The 24,479-nt window shown below is 41.8% G+C and overlaps 2 protein-coding genes across 3 annotated transcripts in view; both read left to right on the plus strand.

The window, feature by feature from the left end:
• The window catches only part of abhd17b (abhydrolase domain containing 17B, depalmitoylase), a 23,432-nt gene extending 11,770 nt beyond the window's left edge, over positions 1-11,662 (plus strand). The window contains exons 3-4 of the mRNA XM_061672201.1: positions 5,452-5,631; positions 9,692-11,662. Of these exons, the coding sequence (XP_061528185.1) occupies positions 5,452-5,631; positions 9,692-9,911 (400 nt within the window). The 3' untranslated portion in view covers positions 9,912-11,662. The remainder of the gene's footprint in view (positions 1-5,451; positions 5,632-9,691) is intronic.
• A 1,620-nt stretch (positions 11,663-13,282) lies between these two features.
• Positions 13,283-24,479, plus strand: part of cemip2 (cell migration inducing hyaluronidase 2) — a 46,794-nt gene continuing 35,597 nt past the window's right edge. Inside the window, exons 1-6 of one of the 2 annotated variants that reach the window (XM_061672206.1) lie at positions 13,283-13,482; positions 14,185-14,212; positions 16,158-16,522; positions 16,934-17,074; positions 18,217-18,781; positions 22,967-23,136. In XM_061672206.1, the coding sequence (XP_061528190.1) occupies positions 16,189-16,522; positions 16,934-17,074; positions 18,217-18,781; positions 22,967-23,136 (1,210 nt within the window). In that variant the 5' untranslated portion in view covers positions 13,283-13,482; positions 14,185-14,212; positions 16,158-16,188. The remainder of the gene's footprint in view (positions 13,483-14,184; positions 14,213-16,157; positions 16,523-16,933; positions 17,075-18,216; positions 18,782-22,966; positions 23,137-24,479) is intronic. The other variant, XM_061672205.1, reaches the window with a different exon arrangement.

A 24,479-nucleotide genomic window follows, 5' to 3' on the forward strand; every position in this document is an offset into this window, starting at 1 on the left:
ATCGGAGCTGTGGAGCTTTTTGGTCTGTGGGTCTCCTGAGGCAGCTGATGTGTACTGGCTGGCGAAGCGGAATGTAGCTTTGGTGGTCGCTGGAGCAAAAACTTGGGCGTGGGAGGAGTTCGGTGAGGCCATGGAGAAAGACTTCCGGACGGCTTCAAGGAAATTCTGGTCCACCATCCGGCGTCTCAGGAGAGTGAAGCAGTGCACCATCAACACTGTGTATAGTGGGGATGGCGCGCTGCTGACCTCGACGCGAGACGTTGTGAGTCGGAGGGGAGAATACTTCGAAGACCCTCAATTCCACTGACACGCCTTCCCATGAGGAAGCAGAGTCTGGGGTCTCAGAGGCGGGCTCTCCTATCTCTTGGGTTGAGATCACTGAGGTGGTTAAAAAAAACTCCTTGGTGGCAAGGCCCTGGGGGTGGATGAAATTCGCCCGGAGTTCCTAAAGGCTCTGGATGTTGTAGAGCTGTCCTGGTTGACACGCCTCTGCAACATTGCATGGACATCGGGGACAGCTCTGCCAATCCAAGTCCCTCTGGATTGGCAGACTGGGGTGGTGGTCCCCCTTTTTAGGAAGGGGGACTGGAGGGTGTGTGCCAACGATCACACACCCTCCAGTAAAAGTATAAAGGGGGATCACACTCCTCAGCCTCCCTGGTAAGGTCTATTCAGGGGTGCTGGAGAGGAGGGTCTGCCGGGAAGTCGAATTTCAGATTCACGAGGAACAGTGTGGTTTTTGTTCCGGTGCTCACGAGGCATGTTCTAAAAATAGTACTGGTCACAATTTTTTTTTTTTTTTTTTTTGTGCTTTAAATTTTGAATCAGAATTGGTTACATTAATGTAATTTTTATAATAATGTATCATATAAAACAATTTAAATAAAAATATTTTCTATATAACGAACTCTGACCTGAAGTCAAAGTTCATGTGTGCGATGTCACCTCACCGCTTTGCTGATACAGTGCAGCAGTGATGAGGAGTTTGCTTGTGCTTTAGCCCAAAAAAAATGGCAGAAAAGCGAAAAAGGAGGAAGAGTTCTTCTTTTCATCTTTTAAAAAAAAAAAAATGTGTGTCTTTTTTGCGGGACGACTGTTGCAATACCAAAGCGGCACAATGTGGAGAAACACTTCAAAACTTGTCACGAAAGCTTTGATGCGAACTACCCACCCGGCAGCGCATTAAGGACGGAAAAGGTCCGTTTGTTAAAGGCAGCTTTAGACAAACAACTGACTTTTTTCACGAGACCGGTGAAAAAAATCACAGAAAGGAACTGAAGCCTCGTTCAGAGCTTCACATTTTTTGATAAAGAACAAGAAAGCCTTTTCGGATGGGGATGTTTTTAAAGAAGCTACGATGATTGTTGCTAACACAATGTTCAAAAATGAGAAGGATGGTCCAAATGTCCTCTCTGCCCTCACCAATGTCCAACTTGGAGCAAGTACGATGGCTAGACGAGTGTCGTCTATGTCGGAGAACTTAACAGAGCAACTGGACCAGAATCTCGCTACGTGCAGGTGGTTTAGCATTCAGTGTGACAAGTCGGTGGACAGCGCCAGCACAGCTCAGCTAATGATGTTTATCCGAATGGTGTTTGATTATTCTACAAAAGAAGAACTCCTGCCACTTCTGCCACTGAAGACAACAACAAGAGGAATTGACATCTACAACGTGGTGAAAAGCTTTGTGGAGAAAAAGGTGCCATTGGAGAAGCTGGTGTCTGTGACAACAGACAAGATCCGGCATGACGGCTTTATTGCGCAATGCAAAGGTGATCCAGACTTCGCGAAACACTACCACTGCATCATTCACCAGCAGGCGATATGCACAAAAGTGACCGTCTTTGATCATGTGATGGCCCCTGTCGTGAAGATAATAAATGGCATTGGAGTGGAGGGAGTTGCCCACGGAATATGGTGAGCTATTACTTCACACAGAAATCCGATGGCTCAGCAAGGGACGAATTCTGCAGCGTTTTTTGTCACTTATGAGGGAAATCAAAGCATTCATGCAGTCCAAGGGGGAAGACTCATCACTGCTTGAGGACATGGAATGGATACTTGACCTCATGTTTTTAACAGATTTAACTGAGAAACTGAACCATTTAGTGAGCTGCAAGGTGAAGGTAAGACTGTCGCTCATATGATAAGTGCAATAAAGCCCAGCTCAGGGTGTACCCCGCCTCCTGCTTGATGTTAGCTGGGATAGGCTCTCAATTTACCAGTCGATCTACGTTCCTAGCCTCACCTATGGTTACGAGCTGATGATCGTGACCGAAAGAACATGATCCCGGATACAAGCGGCCGAAATTAATTTCCTCCCCAGGGTGTCCGGGCTCTCCCTTAGAGAGAGGGTGAGAAGCTCTGTCATCCAGGAGCGGCTCAGAGTACAGCCGCTGCTGCTCCGCATTGAGAGGAGCCATATGAGGTGGCTCGGGCATCTGATTAGGATGCCTCCCTGGTGAGGTGTTCCGGGCATGTCCTACCGGGAGGAGACCCCTGGGACGACCCAGGACACGCTCCCGGCTGGCCTTGGAACGCCTCGTGATCCTCTGGAAGAGCTGAATGAAGTGGCTGGGGAGAGGGAAGTCTGGACGTCCCTGCTAGAGCTATTGCCCTCGCGACCCGACCTCGGATAAACGGAAGAAAATGGATGGATGGAAATATATATATGATATGTATTATGACAAACGCTGTAGTTATTACAGTTTGCAGTCAGCTTCAGACATTCATTATTTACTTGGTAAAATTAAAACATTGTCTGAAGCAAAATGTAGCGGTGTAAACATACAGTTTCTAAACCAGCATGGGTAAAAAGAAAAGCTCTTACGCGCTACAGATCTGAATGATCAGATTCCTCTTCCATAATGTCAACACGAATCAGTCATCCAAAACATAGAAAAAAGGAGAGTTCTATTTTCAGCCATTCTATTTCACCAGTCGTGTTATGTTGAAATACATGAAATCTTTTTTTTTTTTTTTACATTTATTTTGTATCCTGATTAAGTACTGTCGTTACATGCATTTCCTTACTCCCCAAGAAGTATGCTCTTTGACATCATGCTAATCCTTCTTATTTTAGGATTTGTGGTACACAGTTTACAACGGTTACGGTTTGGATTTGGTCAAACTCCTGTTGTGTGGTGAAAATTGTGATGGTCTACATCAGTGATTCTAAGAGGGTGGTATGAGAATCACTAGTGGTGCGCAAAAGAATCACTGAATTAAATGTTCAAACTGTCCACAATTTTACAGTGACAATTTTTTTTAATACTGTTTAGTGCATTGAAGTGCAGTGCAGTTGTACTTGGTGTAAACCTTTACCGCTCATCTACATCAATAGCATACCAACAAAACTGGATGTATGGTAATCAGTCCATCCGTTTCCTGTAACGCTTATCCTCAAGAGAGTTGTGGGTGAGAGGGAGCCTATCCCAGATGACTTTGGACCAGAGGTGGTGTACATCCAATCGCAGATGGCATGTAATTCATCCATCCATCCATCATCCGTTCCGCTTATCCTCACTCGGGTCGCGGGCGTGCTGGAGCCTATCCCAGCTATCTTCGGGCGAAAGGCGGTGTACACCCTGAACTGGTCGACAGCCAATCGCAGGGCACATAGAAACAAACAACCATTCGCACTCACATTCACACCCACGGGCAATTTAGAGTGTTCAATTAATGTTTTTGGGATGTGGGAGGAAACCGGAGTGCCCAGAGAAAACCCACGCAGGCACGGGGAGAACATGCAACCGCCACACAGGCGTTGCCGGGATTTGAACTCCGGTCCTCAGAACTGTGAGGTAGATGTGCTAACCAGTCGTCCACCGTGCCGCCACATGTAATTCACCTCTTCATTAAACATAGTGCATATACAAGGTGCACACCCTGGAAAAGAAAACCCTCATCGTAATCCACAGTATTTTCATTTAATGTTGTGGGAGAAAGCGGACTTTGTCAACCAATCAACGGTCCACCATCCAATTGAACCGAGGCCTATCAATGCGACTTCCACCCAAACCAAAGGGTACAGAAATGTGGGATTAGTCAGGTTGTCCTTTGGGACCCTTATAATAATAAAATAAAACCTTTACTGCACTAAACTCAATCAAACAGTACTATTATAATATTGTTTTGTTTAAAGGGCCCATATTTTGACTATTTAGAGACCTCCATCGAGTGACTCTAACATGGACTTAGTATAAAAGTGTCCATTTCATTAAAAAAAAAAAACACCTTGGTTTTCTCATACGAGTGTCCAGAAAACATCTGAAACTCAGGAATGCATGGATGATTTTAATTCATATTTCACATATTTACTGAGACACCATAGAGCCAATATTACAACCCAAATACTAGAAAAAGCTGGTTTGGTAAAATATAGGACCTTTAATGGAAATAAAATTTTCACTCACTGGGGAATCAGCGGTGCACTCCTGAGATGAGGGTGCAGTTTTCCATGCCGTATCAGAACCCTCACCCCGACTCATACGCTCAAAGTCAGCTGACTCACAAGTGTTTTGTATTTCCTTCTGTATATGGCTGCTAATGACTGTCTTAAAGCTACAGCAGTATTGTGTGTGTGTGTGTGTGTGTGTGTGTTATCAAGTCTGAATAATATGTTCCAGATCTTATCTTGCGCTTTGAGTGTGTGCGTTTCTGACCTGTCATAATCCACTTTACCGCTGTACATGTGAGTCAGATTTGGGTGTTCATTTGTTCTTCACGATGTACAAGGCAGAGCCAGGAACATCTGGCCTGTGATGTTAGCAATGACGAACCAAGGATGAGCAGCTTCAGTTTGGTTTTCATTTTACTTTATTCAGTGTTTTGGGGACAGCATTGTCCAGAAATCTACAAACAGCAAAAGCAATACCTACTTTACCTCATAATAGCAGCCAGGTCACATGCAGAGCTGTGTAGAAACAGTGAGCCAGTGTTCTCAGGCTGGATTTCGGGTAGTCAGGTGACGAGCTGCTCGCTAGAATGTGTCACGTTTGCAATAATCAACTCTGAAATGTCTTCTCTTGCCTTACTTTGCCCCCTCACTTTCATTTTCTCTTACAACTAATCCAATGTTGTTGTTCTGTTTTTAGCCTTCTCTGCTCTTCCTTTAACATTTTCCTCTCTGAGTCAATTTGACAAAAGTACCTTATCGTCACTGCATGTGCTTCATTCAGGAGGCAGCAATTGGTGAGTCTTTAAGTCAGCAGGTGTGTGGTGTGTTAGCTCATGGAGCAGCATGTGTGTTGATGAAGGTAAATTTCTAACCTGAACTTATTGGAGAACTGTGATTAAAAACAGGTGTGTCTTTTCCTTTTTCCTCTTTTAAAGCAATGTTTAACGCTGCTTCCAAAAGCAAGCTGTTTGTTTTTATATCAGATGGCCAATTTGGATGGTCGCCAGCGTGTGCGGCAGAGCAAACATGATTTAACCAAACTCTTCTTGCAGGTATGGCATCCGTCCAGAAACTGTCATTGTGTACGGCCAGAGTATTGGCACCGTGCCTTCTGTGGACCTGGCTTCTCGCTACGAGAGTGCCGCAGTGATTCTGCACTCCCCGCTCACCTCCGGCATGAGGGTGGCCTTCCCTGACACCAAGAAGACTTACTGCTTCGACGCCTTTCCCAAGTGAGTCTACAGATAGATGTGGTGGAGGGAAGACTCTATACCGTAGATCCTCAAATGCAGTGGTGCCTTGACTTAGGAGTTAAATTCGGCCTCTTTGACCAGACTTGTAACTCAAAACACTCATATCATGGAGCTCTGACTTCCAGCATGGAGCATCTCCCTTCCAGCAAATCAGTAAATCATCTTTCCCCACTGAGATGAATAGAAATGCCATTAATCTGTTCCACCGGGGCAAGCATGAACAAAAAATTATTTTAACTTGTTTTTTTAGAGATGCATGAATGAAAATTCTTGGCCAAAACTGAAAACCGTGAATGAAGAAACCCAGATTGAAAACTGAGCAACTGAAAGAAATTATCCCAATTAATAATCAACTCAACTCAACTTTATTGATATTGCACTTTAAAACAACCACATCTGCACACAAAGTGATGTACATTACATACAAATAAAACTTATAAAAACAGGGATGTCCCGATCTAATCTTTGAGATCGGAAATCAGTCCGTTCTCAGCAAAATCGGAGCGGATTGGACTGGATCTTAAATCTCGGATTTTACCATTCCTTATACAAGCAGTCCCTTCCATGCTCTTCCCCAGCACTTTTATCCAGTAATGCCTAGATGGCATGCAGATCCTATTTGATCACAACAACAGGTTGCTAAGGTGGTAACATAGTAGCAAGGCGTAAGAGTGAATGTTGCTTGTTTAAAGTCATTTGACACTCCAGTTTCAGTTCACTGTAAAACTAAACTCACATTACAAAAGAATTACACCAGTTGAATGTTCAAATGGATCACAGCCTTAGTTTCTGTCTTCATTTTTGTTCACAAAAATCACTAGCTCAACGCTAACACACAATGAATGAAAAACCATTGATGAACTAACAGAAATTAGCACTGTACGCGTGGCACACATCTCTCAAAATGATGACCATTGGTACACAAATGCTGTATAACCACATACAAACAGGCAATATGACAATGCTCTCTAGCATATATTCTTCAAACTCTGAAAAATTTGTTATAATAACTATATTCAATCGGGGGGAGTTATTTCTAAAGAGAGAGACCATCAACAGTAAAAGCTCTATCCCCTCGGAGGCCCCTTTTTTCTCCCGTTAATAACGCTTCATCCTCCCTTCATAATAACTATTCTTGTCAGAAGTGTAGCTTATTCGCTGCCATGGAGGCAATGATTAGTGACTTAGGCTCCGTCGACACCGGACACAAAGCACCTTTGCGGTTTCGCATTATGTTTAGGCTTGTCTAGGTAGCTGGGGTGGTGCAAAATAGCGTGCTGTGAACCAAAGCGTTCCTCAGTAGTACCCAACGAGCGGAAAGCAATGAGTTGGGGTGACTATTCAATGTGGATGGATGGGCCTTTCTTTTTTTTTTTTTTTAAATGTATTTTCTTTTTTTTTTCTACCATGCACTATCTGCTGCTTGTTAAGTTCGCCACCACCATCTAGTGCTGCTAACTCAAAATTTGTTTTGCAACTGTAGACAAAAAAACTTAAGTCGGATCATTCAAAAGTCGAGGTACCACTGTAGTGGCTTCTGCTTCAATACAGTAAGGGGTGTGCTTCAGTTACTCACAGAGTATGTATTGTCAACAATAGACTCCTCCTTAGAAAATGTTGGTGCTTGTAGGTAGCTCTAATTACTTTTACATAGCCATGTTTTCATCACAAATTGGTTTGGTTCATGAGGGCATGGTTCAGTTTGCTACACCCTGATTTGGTTAGTGGGTGTGTAGCTCTTGGCAGTTTGGCTTATAGCAGCATGAACTCTGTAAATAGAGTGACATCATAGCAGCAGGACACTGTAAATAAAGAAACACAAACCTTTAAAGCCTTTCTATTTTGCAACTCTCAGCATTATTTTAATACCATTGTTAAGCAACCCATGAATGAACCAGGTGGCTAAGTAACCAATCACCGATTAATAAAGCTTACAGTACTGTGCAAAAGTCTTAGATCACCACTTTATACTGACCCTTTTCCCCAGTAATCAAAATGACTTGTAAAACATTAACTATTAGGACACAGTAGGTATACATGAATTAATATAAAACCAATGTCCACAAAACTTTGTGGAGGAATGGTTCATGGTTGAAAAACTAATTACATTTTAATAACCATGTGAGTCAATATGGTATCATGAGAATTGTCCAAACCACAGAATAATAATGGCACCTCCCGTTTGTTCTTCATCCTTCATGAACCAGGAAGTAGCAAGTAGAGATGCACAAACAAACCAAAATACAATTCTCTTTGAATTGTTTTCACGTTTTATTCATTTTTCAGCCTCGGTGGAGGTCTGTGCTTTACTTAGTGGCCTTCCAGTTTTATAGTACAGTGGAACCTCGATACAGCGGACTAATAGGGGCGGAGGGTTCATTGAATATTGCCGATTTTCCGTTGCTTTGAAGCACTTTATTTTTTTAAGGCCATATGCACCCATATTACTGTACAGTACACAATTATTGTTGTAGTTTTTTTTTTCCGTGGCCTAAAATGCCCAGTACAGTACAACGTTATTGTAAATAAATATATATAAAAAAGCTTGAAAATGTTTGAAAGTTAGACATTTTATCCAAACTGACAGCGCTAGTGTGCTTAGTCATAGTGACATTGTTGACGTACAGTACTCATCATAGACGAGTCTCTTTCATGAGCTGCAAGGAATTAGTGTGCTTCCTAGTTCCAAATCCGTTGCCAAAGGCTGAACGGCTTGACAAAAAAAACTCTTACTGTACCAAAGATAGCATCTTCCCAACTCCAACGACTTGTTTTGTATTCCTCAGAGCCATGCCACTCTCTCTCTCTCGCTCTCTGCCAACACTATATGCACAATCGATAATAGATAGAACCATCATCACATGGCCGCCACATCAATGCCCCACATGCAACATGACTGCCATGAAGCCACGGGAAGCATGTCTTTTGGAATTGGATCTAATCATATTGTATATCTGTGACTCAGAAATATGTCAGTCCCATTCTCTGCCCGCATTGCGCCAAAGCGCCAGTAAACAACGGCGGCCAATTCTGGAACTAACAGACTTTGTCAACGGCATTTGAAGTGACAAGTGGAACCTATTTTTGGACACATTGTTCAGTCCTGATGGTCCGTTTTATCCAATATCCATTATATCGGGGTCCATTTTATCGAAGTTCCACTGTATATGATAATTATGGCATTGCTAAAACTACAAATCAAATGGTGACTTTTGCACAGTACTGTATGTCAAACATGATGGTGAAGTAACTGAAGTCAAATGTGGAACATGTTCGGTTCTCTTCCAGTCACAATTTTCAATTGATCTTCACGTGTTTAGGGGTTAGGGCTATTATTAGTGTTTGCCTACCCCATTTTGTGCTCAAGGGCTGCATTTTATTTTTATCATGGTTAGATGGGGCAGGTTATTCGTAGATGAGGTAAAAAAAAAAAAAAAAACAAGTTGAATGTTTATATGAAATATTTAAAATAATGATTTAAAAAATAATGACCCCAGAGAGAGGCAAACACTGAAAAAGTTCATTTAAATAATATAATTAATAATTATCCTTTTTTTTTAGTTTGTATTACATTTAATTAACATTTAATTATCTAATATAAAAGGTTAAGTATACACAATTATTTTTTTTATTTTACTCATATTGTCTATTTAAAGAAGTCAACTATTACTAGTTATTTAATTAGCTAAATGAGTAAATGAATATTTTTAGTAACCAATTTTAGGAGAAAACCGCTAAGTTAATGCAATAAATATTAAAGGACTCTCGATAATGGGTGACATTAAAGATCTGAGCATCAGTGTAGGTCCCGCGGACCATATTTCGCCCAACCCTGTACTACCATATTGATTGAAATGGATATCTCTGGTCAAAAGTGTAATTAGAAGATGGTCCTTGTCAGCGCTCTATTGGCCGGCTTTGTCAGGTGGTGGTCTTCAAACTTAATTTTTGTCAAAATCTCCATGACTTGTCGAGTTATCAATGCTGTGCTCTGTAAATGTTTGTCAAAAGTCAAAATTACTTTTCTTCTTCTTCAAAGTATTGACAAGATTTCAAAGGTGACCTCACCGGTCCTGGTGATCCATGGCACGGATGATGAAGTCATCGACTTCTCCCACGGCCTGGCGCTGTACGAGCGCTGCCAGCACCCCGTGGAGCCGCTGTGGGTAGAAGGGGCAGGCCACAACGACGTGGAACTCTACGGACAGTACCTGGAGAGACTCAAGCAGTTTGTCGCACACGAGTTGGTCAACTTGTAGAGGAAGAAAAATCTGTGGAGATAAGATTGGTGGTTGATTTTGTTCTAACTTCTTATTATCATGGCTATTTTTCGCTAGGAGCCAGGCGCTGTATGCCTCTGTGGAAGTGTTTATGGTAGAATTTTGATGATAAACCACCTCTCCTACTTTGGAGCTCCAGTTCAGTCCCCTCCGGTCCACTGCAACTGTGAACTTTGAACAATTCATGAACTAAAACCCTATGGTTTTAGCTTCTGTGTTTGGACTTCTTATTTTTTTATTTTATTTTTTTTATATGTAAACATGTTGCACAATTGCACGTTGTAACAGTATGTGAATGCAAGACAGAGAAAAAGACATACTGTGTGAAGAACAGCCTGTGTATGAGTGTGTATGTGACTTTTTTGCTGCCTTTTACAAAGGATGCGGTCTTCACCTATTATCGGAGACTTCTGACCAGGCCACGAGGATGCTGATGTTCTCACTAACAGCCTTGATCCAAACTGGACTGCACTCTCCAATCCAACTGATGTTGAATTATTTTTTTTCTATTATCATTGCAGTATGTATATATTATACATGATATTTGCACATATCAGCTGTCACTGAAGAACCGTGAGACAAACTGCTGTGCAGGTGTTGCCAAATGTTTAGTATAATATATATCGCAGAGATGGACTCGCAGAGATTATCTCCACACCTTATTGCATTGCCTCTTCTGATCTTGTAAATTTATCATGCAATGTTGTTACTCTCAGATTAGCGTTACTATGCAGCAGTTAGTTTCAAAGGTGATATTTCTTTTTAAAAGAACATGTCAAGAAGTCTCCTCATTCTGACAGTTTCAATTTTTCATTTTAGGATGTTAAAGAATCCATCTGTAGCTCATATTAAAGAATTGCTGATATAAATGATATAACTACAACAAATTTACTTTGTCATTTTGAATATGATAAAAATGTATATCACTAATGCCCATCTAGGCCTAGAGTGTTGCCTGGAGTCTTTTTATTTTCAGTTGAGGAAGATTAAAAATGAAGAGGTTTTGTTTTCTTTAGTCTATCTGAAAAGAGATTGAATGAACACCACTCCTACTAACTCACCACCTATGTGCATGGACAATAACTTATGTCATAGCTCAGCATTAAAAGGCCCTTTTTTCCCCCCTTTATTTTCACGCTCTTGTCTGCATGCCTTTTCTGTGTCCATTGTTGATGGTTTACTTGCCCTTTTATTGCTGAGCAAAGCCAAATAAGCTATTTCAATGCACTAATGACTCCATTTACTATCAGAGCTGAGATAAGCAAATGTCAATGTTCACACAATGTCATTCCCTTGTATTTTTTTTGGCCTACAAGGCTGAAGTTATGTATGACGGTGGACCATGTTGAAGCTATGGGTGCTAGTGTAACTTGTCACAGCGACTGATTGATCAAGGAAACGGCGTCTGTGTGTTTTCTTTCACAAGAGTACGGTTCATTTCTGTCTTGGTAAGATTACACTTCAATTTTGTGCACTTTCCAAATAGTATATTATGCTTGTACTTTTTGTTCCTCTTAAAAAAAACATTGCCATCATCTGTCATACTACGTTCATACTTGAAGGTACAGTCCTCATTGTTTTGTACTGCTCAGCTGGACTCTTGGCATCTCTAATTCATTTTTTTTTTTTTTTTTTACCGCATATTTCGATACAAATGGAACTCAAACTGTAATAACAATATTAACTTTAATAACTGTGGATAGCAAAAATAAAATGGTCATTTGGAAGAACTAAGTTTGTGTCTGACCTTTTTGATTTAAATGTTAGATTGGCCTTATTCTGTTGAATCAAATAAAAGAAATGCAGTACGGTAATCGACCCCCTTAGGAAGCTTATACTGTATTGTAATTGCAGAAGATGAAGCGAAGGACTACTTTTGTCAAAATGAAGCTCCTCAACTCACTTCAACAGTTTCTTGGCACCAAGAAGCCAAATTGTGATCTGCATCAATTTCAATAAACACTTCAGATTAACTAGTGACAGAAATGTGAAGCATGAGGTTGGGGTTCCAAAATAGGTTTTTCAAGCCAATTGTTAGGGTTTCACCCAGTGTGCCGTGGAAAACTCTCCAATTCCACTTTATTGGTCCAAAAATTATTTATTGCAAATGTATCTTTGTCCATCTATCGATGCCAATGTCGTATAGTGACAGAAGAATTATATGCGCTTCCACGAAATGGCAACCTATGTATCCACTTTTCATGACATTTTTGTTTGGTGGTATAATGTGAGATTATTTGATAAATATGTGCCTTGGCTCAATAAATTTAGGGAAACAATGTTGTAAGCTAGAGTGTAGATTTGTAGCCAAGGGCAGAATTACCGTTAGGCAAACACAAGCAATTGTCTGTGGCCCCAAACGTCTCTTAAAAACTGATTTAAGTTTTCTTTTATTCAAAGCATATGGCTATATTCACAAGCTTTAAAACATAAAAATATATGATCGTCTCATGATCACTTTGAGGGCTCCCCTTCTCATGCAATGTCAAGTCAAGTTTATTTGTCTAGCCCTTAATCACAAAACCCTTTGCCCCCACTCGAGCAAGGAAAAACTCTATACCCCATTTGGGGGAGGAGGGGACTATGAGAAGGGACCACAGATGGGGGCATCCCCCTTTCAGGATGACCAGGCTGCAATGGATGTCAAGTGGGCACCATTTATCACATAGTCTGGTGCTGTACAATGTTCATTACGATGGCAAGATGCTGTACACTGTTCATTAAGTGGGCATAAGTGTCATTTTAAAGAGAAAAGGTTTTAAAGAGAAAAGGTGCCAACCACTCATTCAGCATGCCCCCATCTTCTTATCAATTACAGTAAAAGCATTGAGAGGATTTACTCGTTAGATGTGAGTAAAATAAGGATTTTAAGGTTTTTTATCAAGTTTAGGAAAAATCCACATTTTAGTTGATGGTAAACATTAGAATTTAAAATCTTTACATTAAATAAACGGATGTGGAGGGCCCCATGACGAGACTTTCCTTGGGCCCCTCAAATGACTCAATACTCCCCTGTTCGTAGCAGGCCCAAGATAATGTCCTATTGTATTTTCTCCAGCAGGTGGCAGCGTGGCATTGCCTTCAAAGCCCCACCCCTCCACCCAGAGACGTTCATGGACTCGGGAGACGAATTACGCGGCTATTTAAAAAAAAAGATAAACGAAGAAACAATAATTTGAGCACATACACAGCCTTCATTATACGGTATAACTTTTCAACTTACACATAAAGTACAGTATGTCAACTGTGTGGTGTAAAATGTTAACATAATTTGCGAGTTCATATCTTCTCCGACGATCCTTGAACGCATCGTCACTTCCTGCACCTCTCCATTCCTCCTTTCGGCGGCTGAGGGGGTTGACCGTTGGATGGGGAGGGCGGACGACTGCCCCTCAACAGGCATAAAAAAACGACCATGTGTAGAAAAGGTGTAGATAAAAGGCACGCGGAGAGCCCACGGCGAGGGTGAATCTATTTCGTCAGTCTCAACAGTTGGCTTTCGGAGCGAATGGACAAGAGCGGGAGCAGCACAGCCCGACCACCACCGAAGGTAACGCACGAGCCGCTCCGGGAGAGGCTTCACATTGTGTCAGATTGTGTCATATGGTGCGCGGGGTAGGAAGAACCAGACGCTTCGCTGTCTCTTGGCTGACGTCTACGAGAAAGGGAAAGTCTCTTAGCCCTCCCCGTTGTTGTCTGTGCGTGTCATCCTTTCTTTTTCAGCCAACTGTCCAAAGTGAAGAACCGTTCGCCAAGCTACCAAATACTAACATTATCTAAATTCCTCTTTTTGTGGTGACATTAGTGACTCAAATTACGAAGATGTGGTGAAATCAAGACCGTTAATCAGATTATTTGTACTGCTGCTTAATCATAAGTGAAGCCGCCTCTCATCTGAGCTTCTGTAAGCGATGAAGACATTTGCCAAGAATGAGCCGAGTACTGTACTGTGCACGGATCAGTAAACTGTCTTTGATGTTGCAGATTATTTGAGTGTTTATCCATTTGACGACTGTGCAAGATAACTTATGACTCAGCTCAGCTGTACTAGTATTTTAACACAAGGAGTTTGGAAGTAAAAACATTTTTTTTTTGAAAGACTGAGGAATGTGTGAGGGTCTGTCCCACACATCTGTTTGATATTCAGTAGCAGGAAATCCACGAGGTGTTTGTGTGTGTGGGTGTGCATTGTGCTCAGTGTCATGTCCAAGGCGATGAATACTGAGATATGTTGGGTCTTTCACCTCAACAGGAGCAGTTCAGCCTGTTTTCACTGTCAGGTATGTGTACAGTAACTCCCAACTCAACTTTATCTGGAGCACTTTAACAATAACCACAGCTGTAACAAAGTAATAATAATAATACAATAATAAGTAACTAAATAAAATATTATTTTCTAATGAAAATACACACGAGCTCCCTTTACATTGGCATTTCAGCATACAGGAGGTGCAGAGTTTTATTCCCTCTTGTTGCACACGTTTGTGTGAAGCTGTTAGTAGATGAGAGAGTGGAGCAAGATTGAAGTCTCACGACCAGTGTGAGGGCGCCGGGATCACAGCGATCTACACCAAGATTGTAATCTCGCAATCACAGTGCGCATGACATCAGTCAAGTTTGCTAGAAGCTGAGAGCTGCGCTACAAACAAACAACTGCACTTTTCTAACAGCTGATCAGTTAATCTGTTGGTGAGTCACACACATATAGAAGGAATGTTCCAAATCTCCCGACCCATTGAGTCAGTTTTGGTTAGTTTGGACTTCTTTTTTTTTTCTTTGCCTCCTGTGTTTTTTCATTTTCATTTATGAGCTCTTTTAGTGTCCTCCTCACCGTTTCCGTCTGACTTCTTTTTCTCTCCCCTACTTTCACCATACATTGACATATTGCTTGCAGGGGGTCCTCAGTTTGCATGGTTGCAGACAGCACAGTGAATGAGTTTGCACTAGTTTGAAGGTTTTAAACGATTCATTGAATAACTTGCATAATTCGATTACAAAAAAGTCAGCAAAATCTCTGCCTTGAAGCTTCACAGTAATAATTTCTCCACACGGATTTACGTTACTGCAGACTCACACACATTACCCTGTGTATAAATAATTTGGTGCGATGGTGGCGAACCAGGAGGAACGACTGTGCAAAAGACAGAGAAGATGCAAAGTTTGAGATCATTCCACAATAAAAAAAGTGCAATGTGTTATCTTGCAAAGCAGAACTAATGTACCACAAAAGCACATCTAAGAACGCCAACACAAGGTATTGATGTTATCTTATTTAATCTAGCCTAGTACCAGCACTAGTTGGAACGGATTGTAATGCCCCCACAAGTGGTCAAGAATAGACACAACCGCTGGTGCACTTTTAATTGTTTTGTTGAGCAAACTGTAACAAAATAAACACATAGTAAGCACATTCACACAGCCATTTAACAGCCAGCCGCTAAACTGAGCTCACAACAGCCAACTATACACTCTCATTTGCTGACCCCCACGTCACTCACCGGGCGAGGCCCCAGCTTTTTAAAACCTTTGAGTGTCAAAGTCACAGATATTGTAGTGTGAAAGGTGAGGATGGTGACAACAAGTGGACAACAATAATACCTGCATTTCACATTCACATTTTGTTATTTAATAAATGCATAATCATGTTTTATAATCCAATTACTCAATGTGATAATTGGTAGAATAATAATAATAATAATACTCTAAAAAACATTATAAAATTATTTGATAGCTGCAGCCCTAGGCATATGAATACTTTTCCATGGCAAGAAGACATGTATACTTACTGCCGTATTTATTGTTTTTCATTTGATCGTTTTATAGTTATGGTTTAAAAGTGTTTTTCATACAAATATTTACTGAAATGACGACAACTTCTGTGTTAGTGTAGATTGGTGATAGGCTACCACTACATTGCTGTCGTAGGAATGGAAATCCATGACAAACTGAGTACTTTGTGTATTACTAACTTGAGTCACTCTTTTATTCCGACTAATAAATATCAATCTGATGGGATCATTCAGTGCACACACAAAAATGTGACTCAAATTAAGTTCGCATGCAACACTATTGCAAAAATGTTCCATGCTTTTTTTTTTTCTCTTTGGCACACTTTTCAAAATTTTTCCAAAGCGCCTCATTGACTCATTTGTTGAGACATTGTTGAATGACTATTGTTTGTCTGACCCTCGTTCACCATCCCTCTGTTTCCCCCCCCCCTTTCAGATAGCAGCAGGCATCAGCAGACGTAACTACCATGCCGACAAGTGATGGTCCGAGCCGCTTCCCGGTCTTTGCGGCCCCCCCCAAAGGCAACCACCAGCGCTCCCCAGGCTACGTCCCTGGGCGGGTGGCTCCGGTCCGCTCACCCCCGCCGGCCAAAGCGCCACCGCCACCACCAGTCAAACCTCATGGCCTGCCTTCGCAGCGACAAGCCACTTTCAGCTTGTCAGAGGAGAACCAGCGTCGGGAGCGCGCGCATAGCCTCCGGCTGAGAAAGAACACTATCATCTGCTTCGGGGTGTCCATTGGGGCGTTCTTCCTCAGCCTCATACTTGTACTTAGTCTCACTAGTGGTGACATTTTAGACGGTAAGTGATATATGTCCTTTGAAGCAGTGGTTCTCAAACTTTTTACATAAAGTACCACCTCTAAAAATACTTACTTTAAATTTAATGCCAGCCTTCCCAGTTAACCTGGATATTTGACTTCTAAAGCCGTCAATGGCAGTGAATGTGTTAACTCTCAGTCCCACCATACTGAACAACATTAAAATACAGTTTCATAGTAGACCTAGGTGTTCATCAGGAACGAGACAGAGGCTTTATTCCTAAAAGTATATTTAGTATTATTGTAAGCCATTTTAACATTATGACTCGAACCTACAACTTTCAGGTTAGGAGACAACCAGGTTACCATCTGAACTATGCCTTAATGAGTTCATGTACAGCCTTATCCTTTATGCTGAATCCTTTTGGATTTCTTACTGGTCATCTTTGCAGAGAACTGTCCCGATCACAACCCCTCCCTGAGTAACTGGAACCCAGGCCACCAGCCGGAGAAGGCCATGGTTGTCAGGAGGGGAGATTTTTTTCGATTGGACTCTTCGGCTACTTTCCGCTCACTTGCCATCCAATCAGGAGGTAAGAAATCTAGCAAACGTAACGTGCATGTATACTTATAAACAGTATTTCTTCACTTATTAGGGTTACTATTATTATTTGCAGGGTATTTGAATAATACCTTATGAAGTAGCATGTTTGAGGCATTGTGTGACATGCCAGTACTGGTACTTTCTTCATCAAACGCCATTAATTTATTGCATCTGTTGACAAGTTTGCTATATTGCTCCCTCCTTGTGTGGCTTCTCTGTAGGGGGCTCAAGTCTGCAGAACATCTGACACAAATTCCCACTCATTAGAAATGAAACGACAAATGATAGTTACGTACGTAAGGGTTAGTCGCTCTTTCTTTCGACTTCAATGAGTCCAAAACCGTTGTCTTAACTCTGTGTAGAGTTCCAGGACGGGGACTTCTGGCGTCTTTTCGTGTTGGAATTGCGTATCATGGTTGGACTGTCTTCTGTCCATTTTGTGTTCGGGATTTACAGAGGAATCCAAAACAATCCCATAACGTCAGATCTAAACGTCAGCTTCACGCTGTTGCTGCAGCAGCCGCTGTTTGCTTGAGTAGCCATTGTGTACCACACACACACACACACAGCGCCTCACAGTGGCCAGGAGGTGAACCGAATCAGTAGATTTGCTGAATACATTTTAAAGTGCGAAAAGAAAAGTTGCAATGCATTGATGAACCGATATGTTTACCCACCCCTACTTATTGGACAACTTAAGTACACAGTACAATCTATCTGTATCTAACAAATCTGCCTTTACGAGACAATCTGCAATTCTGATTGGCACCATAAAACATTTTGAAAAATTGTATGGAATTTAACATATTCACTAGGGATGGGTGTAGTAAATAGGCAGAATGGCAATTTCTTTCTGAATGTCCTGGAGATCTGTTTTAGTGCCAGTGACATGTTGTCATATTGAACAAAATGCTGCCAGAACCCCTTGTGCCATAACAGAGGTCTCTCTCTCTCTCTCTCTCTATCTCTCTCTCTCTCTCTCTTTCGCTCTCTCGCTATCTTGCTCTCGCGCTCTGGACTACTTTTATCCAGATTTGTATTAGATATAATTTTGCAGGTATACTGAATGTTGTGACTGTTAGTGCTGTCGTTTAGTTAAACTCCACATTCCAATTTACTGTCTTCTCACAGGTCGTGTAGTCTTTGCAGACAACACTGACGGCTCTAAGAACATATCCTTAAGAACACGACATATCCTCATTGAAAATGGCGGTGGCCTTCACATTGGCGGGTCCAAATGTCGCTACCGTTCCCACGCTGCCATCGCCCTCACGGGGCGCTCTGACAGCAAAGACAGCAATGTACCCGGTCTTGGCGGGAAGTTTATCGGTGTCATGAGTGGTGGAACTCTGGAGCTCCATGGCACAGAGAGAGTCTCCTGGTCTCTGTTAACCAAAAGCGTGCCTGCCTCTGGCCTAACCACGGGAGGCGATGCCTTCCAGCGCAACTTCAGCAGAGGCATCAACCTGCGCGTGGTGGATCAGGACACAGCAGACATCCTACTCAGGGAACGTTACGACACCCACGAATCCCGCAATGACAGTCGCAGGCTCACCCAGCTGCTCCGGTCCCTGCCGGCGGGTCGCATAGTCACACTCGCCGTCGGAGACTCTGCCGTCAAAAGTCTTCTGGACGAAACCAAGAAGGCCCTTGAAGAGACGCTTGGCAGCAGTCATGTCTACAATCTCAAGTACAGGTGAGGAAGCCTGTTGTACTTGTACTTAATTGGCTGTGGGGGACTTACCATCACAGCTAATTCATTCCATTGTCGTGGATATGTCAACTAGAATCCAACTGATTACTGCCACTGATGAATATATTTAAGTATGTTTTTCAATTGGTAGACATGAAAGAGGGTCTCGCCCAAGTACCCGAATAGTTTACCTTTTGCTGGGCCTTAGTTGTACATGCTGCAGTGTTATACGCCCACAGTCTCAACTTTGCTACAGCGATCCGTTTTCTTGCTCACCTCAGTTTCCTCTCTGTTAAAATTTGTCGAGTTACAGTGACCAAGCGCCTCATGCCCAAAATGAGGGCAGGGAAGCCTTCATTCATATTTGTATTTGTCTGTTTGCGTGTCTCCAGCCGACCGATGCGTTCAGTACGAAATGGTTTTAACAGTTTCAGGTGGTACAAATTTGGAATGTTAGTTTTCCTTGTGAGCAATCAAGTAGCTGTCTATCCCGAAGCAGAAAAAGAAGCAGGTGGGAAAGGCTCAGCTTGGAAAAAATAACACGTCGACCTTCAGTGCCACATGTAAAACATTTGTGATGTGCTTTTGTTGTGTGTCATTGGGAGGGTTTTGTTTTTTATTGGTCCTTTGGGACTGAAATGAGTTTGTTTGAACTACTACATTGAAGCCCTCTCACCTTTTGAGACCTCTTCACATAGACTACCAGTAACATGTCTTTGTTCCATAGGTCTTTACTGTCTAGAATAATACGCTCTCTTACATTCCCATTTGGGATTCTGCCTTGAATCGTTCCATGGTATTTCTCTTCCTGTTTTCTCTGGATTTGTGCTCTCTGCCGGGAAAGGAAGCACACACCAGATAACAAGGTGATGGTCCTAATGTTTCCAGCATTTGTACAAAAAAAAAAAAGACTCTTCAGGAAATGTAGTGTCTATCACTACTATTTCTTCAAGACAAAAATGTTTTTGCAGAATGTTGAATTGCTCGATTGGGCCTTGTGTGTCTACACCACTGATTTCCAACCTTTATGGAACTAATGCACATATTTTACAATGGAAAAATCCTACGGCAGACCAAAAAACAAAAATCTCACAAAAAGTGGATACATTAATTACTGTATGTACTTTGCCATCTAATAGAAGAGCATTTATTTGTTTATTTATTTGTCTGTCACTATGCCTCACTGACATAAATAGAATTAAGTCCATCCATCCATTTTCTTTACCGCTTCTCCTCACTAGGGTCGTAGGTATGCTGGAGCCTATCCCAGCTATCATCGGGCAGGAGATGGGATACACCCTGAACTGGTTGCCAGCCAATCGCAGTCAACAATTAAGTACAATTTTATAATTTCCCACAGCACACCTGAAGAGTGCTCACGGCACACTAATGTGCTCTGTCACACTGGTTGAGAATCACTGGTCTATACTGCACCCATGAACATACAGTAAAAGTTTCTTCCAATGCGAGCTCTGGATTTATTTCTAGCCGGGTCCGGCTCGGTCCTTGCTTGGTAGACAAGTCGAGCACTAAGCCAGATTCTCAAGTGTCACGTTTCACCTCAGGGTACCAAGCCAGCACAGAGGTCTTCACAGAAATCCACTCAAATCCACAACACAGTGCTTCAAGTGGTTCAGATGATAGAGCCCCATGTGTGTGTGTACACAACTGCCTTCGTGCACACTCTTCTAATCTTTCACTATTTATTGGAGGGATTTAGTCTTAGCTCTCTGTGGATTTGCCTGATAGGAGACCTACAGGTGACATATATTAGCTAGTGTCCAGTTCAATGTCTCACTCAATTTGAAACATACTGTATTTCAGGTGTTAAATCCATAGAACTGAGTGGGACAATGAACACTTGCACAAATAGTAGGGGACTGTTATGGCAACACGTCAGACACATGCTAATCTTAACACAATCAACTATCCAGCTTGTGCAGCAGCATTCTCCAAATGAATGGAGGGTCATCACGGTGTGTCAGCCATTAATGTGCCTGACTTTAGAGCCATTTCAACCAAATAATGGACTTCAGCTCAGTATTCCAACATAAGATTGCTGAAAAATATTTACAAAACCTGTATGTTTGGGACAAAAAATGTTTTGGAAACTGAAGCGGACCATTCATTAGTAGATCCTTTGTATTTAATGTTTTTGTCTCTCAGGAGAGCACTTACACACTGTCACACACCCAGCAATAATGACGTTGTTTAAAGGCTGTGAAGATCAAGCGGTGGCCGAGGCTGAAGGGAAAAGTGCGCCTTTACGCTCTCTCTGTGCTTCCTGCTTGTGCTTTTGTCAGTTTTCGCACTGGGTGCAAGGTGAAAGGTTATTTCCCCCCCCCCCCCCCCCCCCCCCCACCCCCACACACACACACATAACAGAAGAGTGTGGTTCCCCAGATGGATCCGGTTTGTGTATCCACTGGGCGCACTGTACCACTTTCATCATTAAAAAGATAATTTTACTATTCTGTGAAGGTTACTACTGTGGAGTGTGTGCCTTTTTTTAATGGAGAACTTGGAATGGAATCAAATCTGAATTTTAATAGTTCAGGGACAGTTCTCTAGATGGTGGTTCTGTTAAGGCGTGTTTGTGAGTTATGACATATTATCTCCGTAAATTCCAAAGTCTTAAAACTCATTTGGAATCAGGACAAAAATAAAATAATTATGACATTTGAAATTCAGGACAAGGCCATAACACAAGGCCAATGCCTTTCAGCATCCACACACTTTGGGCTCAACCACTCAGAGGATTTCATCTTTGTGTATTTTAAACAATTATCCAACGAACATTCAATTTTGAACTTCGAATTTGACAGTTACCATCAATCTATTACACACTCTTTCACTGAAAATAATTCCAGCATTCTTTTAAATAATCTTTTAATTATTGTGTGACACAGTGGATCTAAGGTTAAACACACTCTCAGCTCTGGAATTTTCAAATCATTGTAAATCATGGGGCGGCACGGTGGCCGACTGGTTAGAGCGTCAGCCTCACAGTTCTGAGGACCCGGGTTCAATCCCCGGTCCCGCCTGTGTGGAGTTTGCATGTTCTCCCCGTGCCTGCGTGGGTTTTCTCCGGGCACTCCGGTTTCCTCCCACATCCCAAAAACATGCATGAATTGGAGACTCTAAATTGCCCGTAAGTGTGAATGTGAGTGCGAATGGTTGTTTGTTTGTATGTGCCCTGCGATTGGCTGGCAACCAGTTCAGGGTGTACCCCGCCTCCTGCCCGATGACAGCTGGGATAAGCTCCAGCACGCCCGCGACCCTAGTGAGGAGAAGCGGCTCAGAAAATGGATGGATGGATGTAAATCATGGAACTCATGTAAAGGATAATAATCTGTTCCACAGATTGAGCATTGCGAACTGTCATACATTTATGTCAAGTGTTAAAAGAGGTTAACCACCGGCTGGTAGTAACAAAAACAACACTCTGTTTTTACCTTTATGTAAAAGGACGTGTGACAAATGCAATGGTGGACATTTTGTTGTGTTATTTTTGTTGTTGACCTATTGTTGATTTAGCCTTAACAATTGACCCGTTCACCAATTTGCATAAAAGAACTGCGGGGGACTCGAGGCAGACAGCAAGTATCTGATGTCAAAAAAGTGCTGTTACAGTCCCCTCCAAAAGTATTGGAACAGCAAGGTCAATTCCTTTGTTTTTGTTGTATACTGCAGACATTTGGGTTTCAGATCAAAAGATGAATATGAAACAAAAGTTCAAAATTCCCGCTTATATTTCATTGTATTTAAATCTATGTGTGTTGAACAACTCAGGACAGAGCACCTTTTGTTTGAAGCCACCCACTTTCCAAGTGAACAAAAGTATTGGAACATGTGACTGATGGGTGTTTATAGTTGCTCAGGTGTTGCCTATTGGATTGATTGCTTAAACATTAGCTAGTGCTTGTTTTTGGCTTTGGGTTTCACCTGTGAAAACTGCATTTGCTGTCAAGCAAAAATGAAGACCAGAAAGCTGGGGACTGTATGTGGCTTAGTATTATTGTCAGCTTTTTGTTGACATAGCCACATTGTACTCAACAGCCAGGACTCAGATGTGTGTACCACTTTCCTACATTCAAAAAGTAAATTTGTTGTCGTCATACATGATGACATGACATTTCTTCTAAAACAGAATAAAGCAATTCATCCTCCTCTCCCTTAACTATCCAGGCAGGCATGGGCTTTGGTCTCCGTGGTGGGCGGCGGTAACACGTCATGCTCGGAGGACGTCAGGGAACATGAGAACCACGACACTGGAGGGAGAGCTCTGGCGAGACGAAATTTCACCACCGTCAATGGTGTGCACTTCTCGGTCACCGCCTACAGCGAGTGGAAGAATGGTGAGGAAAGCTTAATGGTACAATCTGTATACATTTTGTAATGTCCTCTTTGCCAATATATAATACGCAATTACCACTGGTGCCTTCATTAAAAATTTAATTTTAAGTTTTAAATCCTGATTACAACTTGTAATAGCTATTTTTAAGATTGCTGCAGTTTGCTTTAGGCAAAAATCAAACAAACATACTTCATTTAGCTGCACATGAGTCAAACTATTAGGCTCAGTTTTATTCATGAAGTAGTGCAGTTGTACAACACTAAACTTCATCTTGTAATACTAATAATAAGCATATTGTTGAATTAAAACTATAATAGTTTAAAAAAACATAAAATTATCTCTGTAAAGGCAGAATTTTGGATACAGCTCTTCCACACGATTTTATATTATTAAACAAGTGTACCCAATGTTGTTGCCACCTTTAAAATCTTGAAAATGTATCTTCTACAGTGGATATAAAAAGTCTCCACAACCCTGTTCAAGTGCCACGTATTGGGGATATCACAACATGAGACAAGATGAATCATTTCAAAACGTTTTCACCCATTAATGTGAGCTATACCCTTTAAAAGTAGATTGAAAACCAATGTTGAACCTTTTGGCCATAATTCCAAAAGGTATGTTTGGTGTGAACACAACACTGCTCATCACCAAAACAACACCAGACCAAGAGTGAAGCATGGCGGTGAGAGCATCATGCTTTGGGGCTGTTTTTCTTCAACTTGAAAACAAATGTCAGGAAAAGCCTACTAGAACATCTGAACTATGGTATTCATCAGAGGTACTTTAAATTTTGGCAGGTGTGTGCTGACTACCATTTTACATGAGTTTGATTGTGAGTGGTTAATTCCACCACATCCCCTGTGATAAGAGGGTGTGCACACTTGTGAAACCACATTATCTCAGTTGTTTTGTACTTCACCTCGAAAAAATGTGAATAAGGGGTGTGTAAACTTTTTATTTTTTTTTGTAAACGTGAGTTTGCATCGTTTATACTGGCTGGAGTCTATATTACACCGCAAGCTAACACGAACGCCGCATTGCTAACGCTCGCCGAACAAGTCAACGAAATTGAAAAAAAACACCCTGACTCACCCCTCATTATTCTCGGGGACTTTAACAAAGCTAAACTCAACCACAAACTCCCTAAATACAAGTAGCACATCGACTGTCCTACCAGGGAAAATAATACTTTAGACCACTGCTACACTACGGTAAAAAACGCATACCGTGCTATACCTCGTGCAGCCCTGGGCTCGTCTGATCACTGCTTAATTCACTTAATACCGACGTACAAGCAAGAACTTAAATGTGCGAAGCCTACAGTGAAAAGAGTCAAAAAGT

The sequence above is a fragment of the Phycodurus eques genome, chromosome 3, assembly GCF_024500275.1.
Source record: "Phycodurus eques isolate BA_2022a chromosome 3, UOR_Pequ_1.1, whole genome shotgun sequence".
Taxonomy (NCBI): domain Eukaryota; kingdom Metazoa; phylum Chordata; class Actinopteri; order Syngnathiformes; family Syngnathidae; genus Phycodurus; species Phycodurus eques.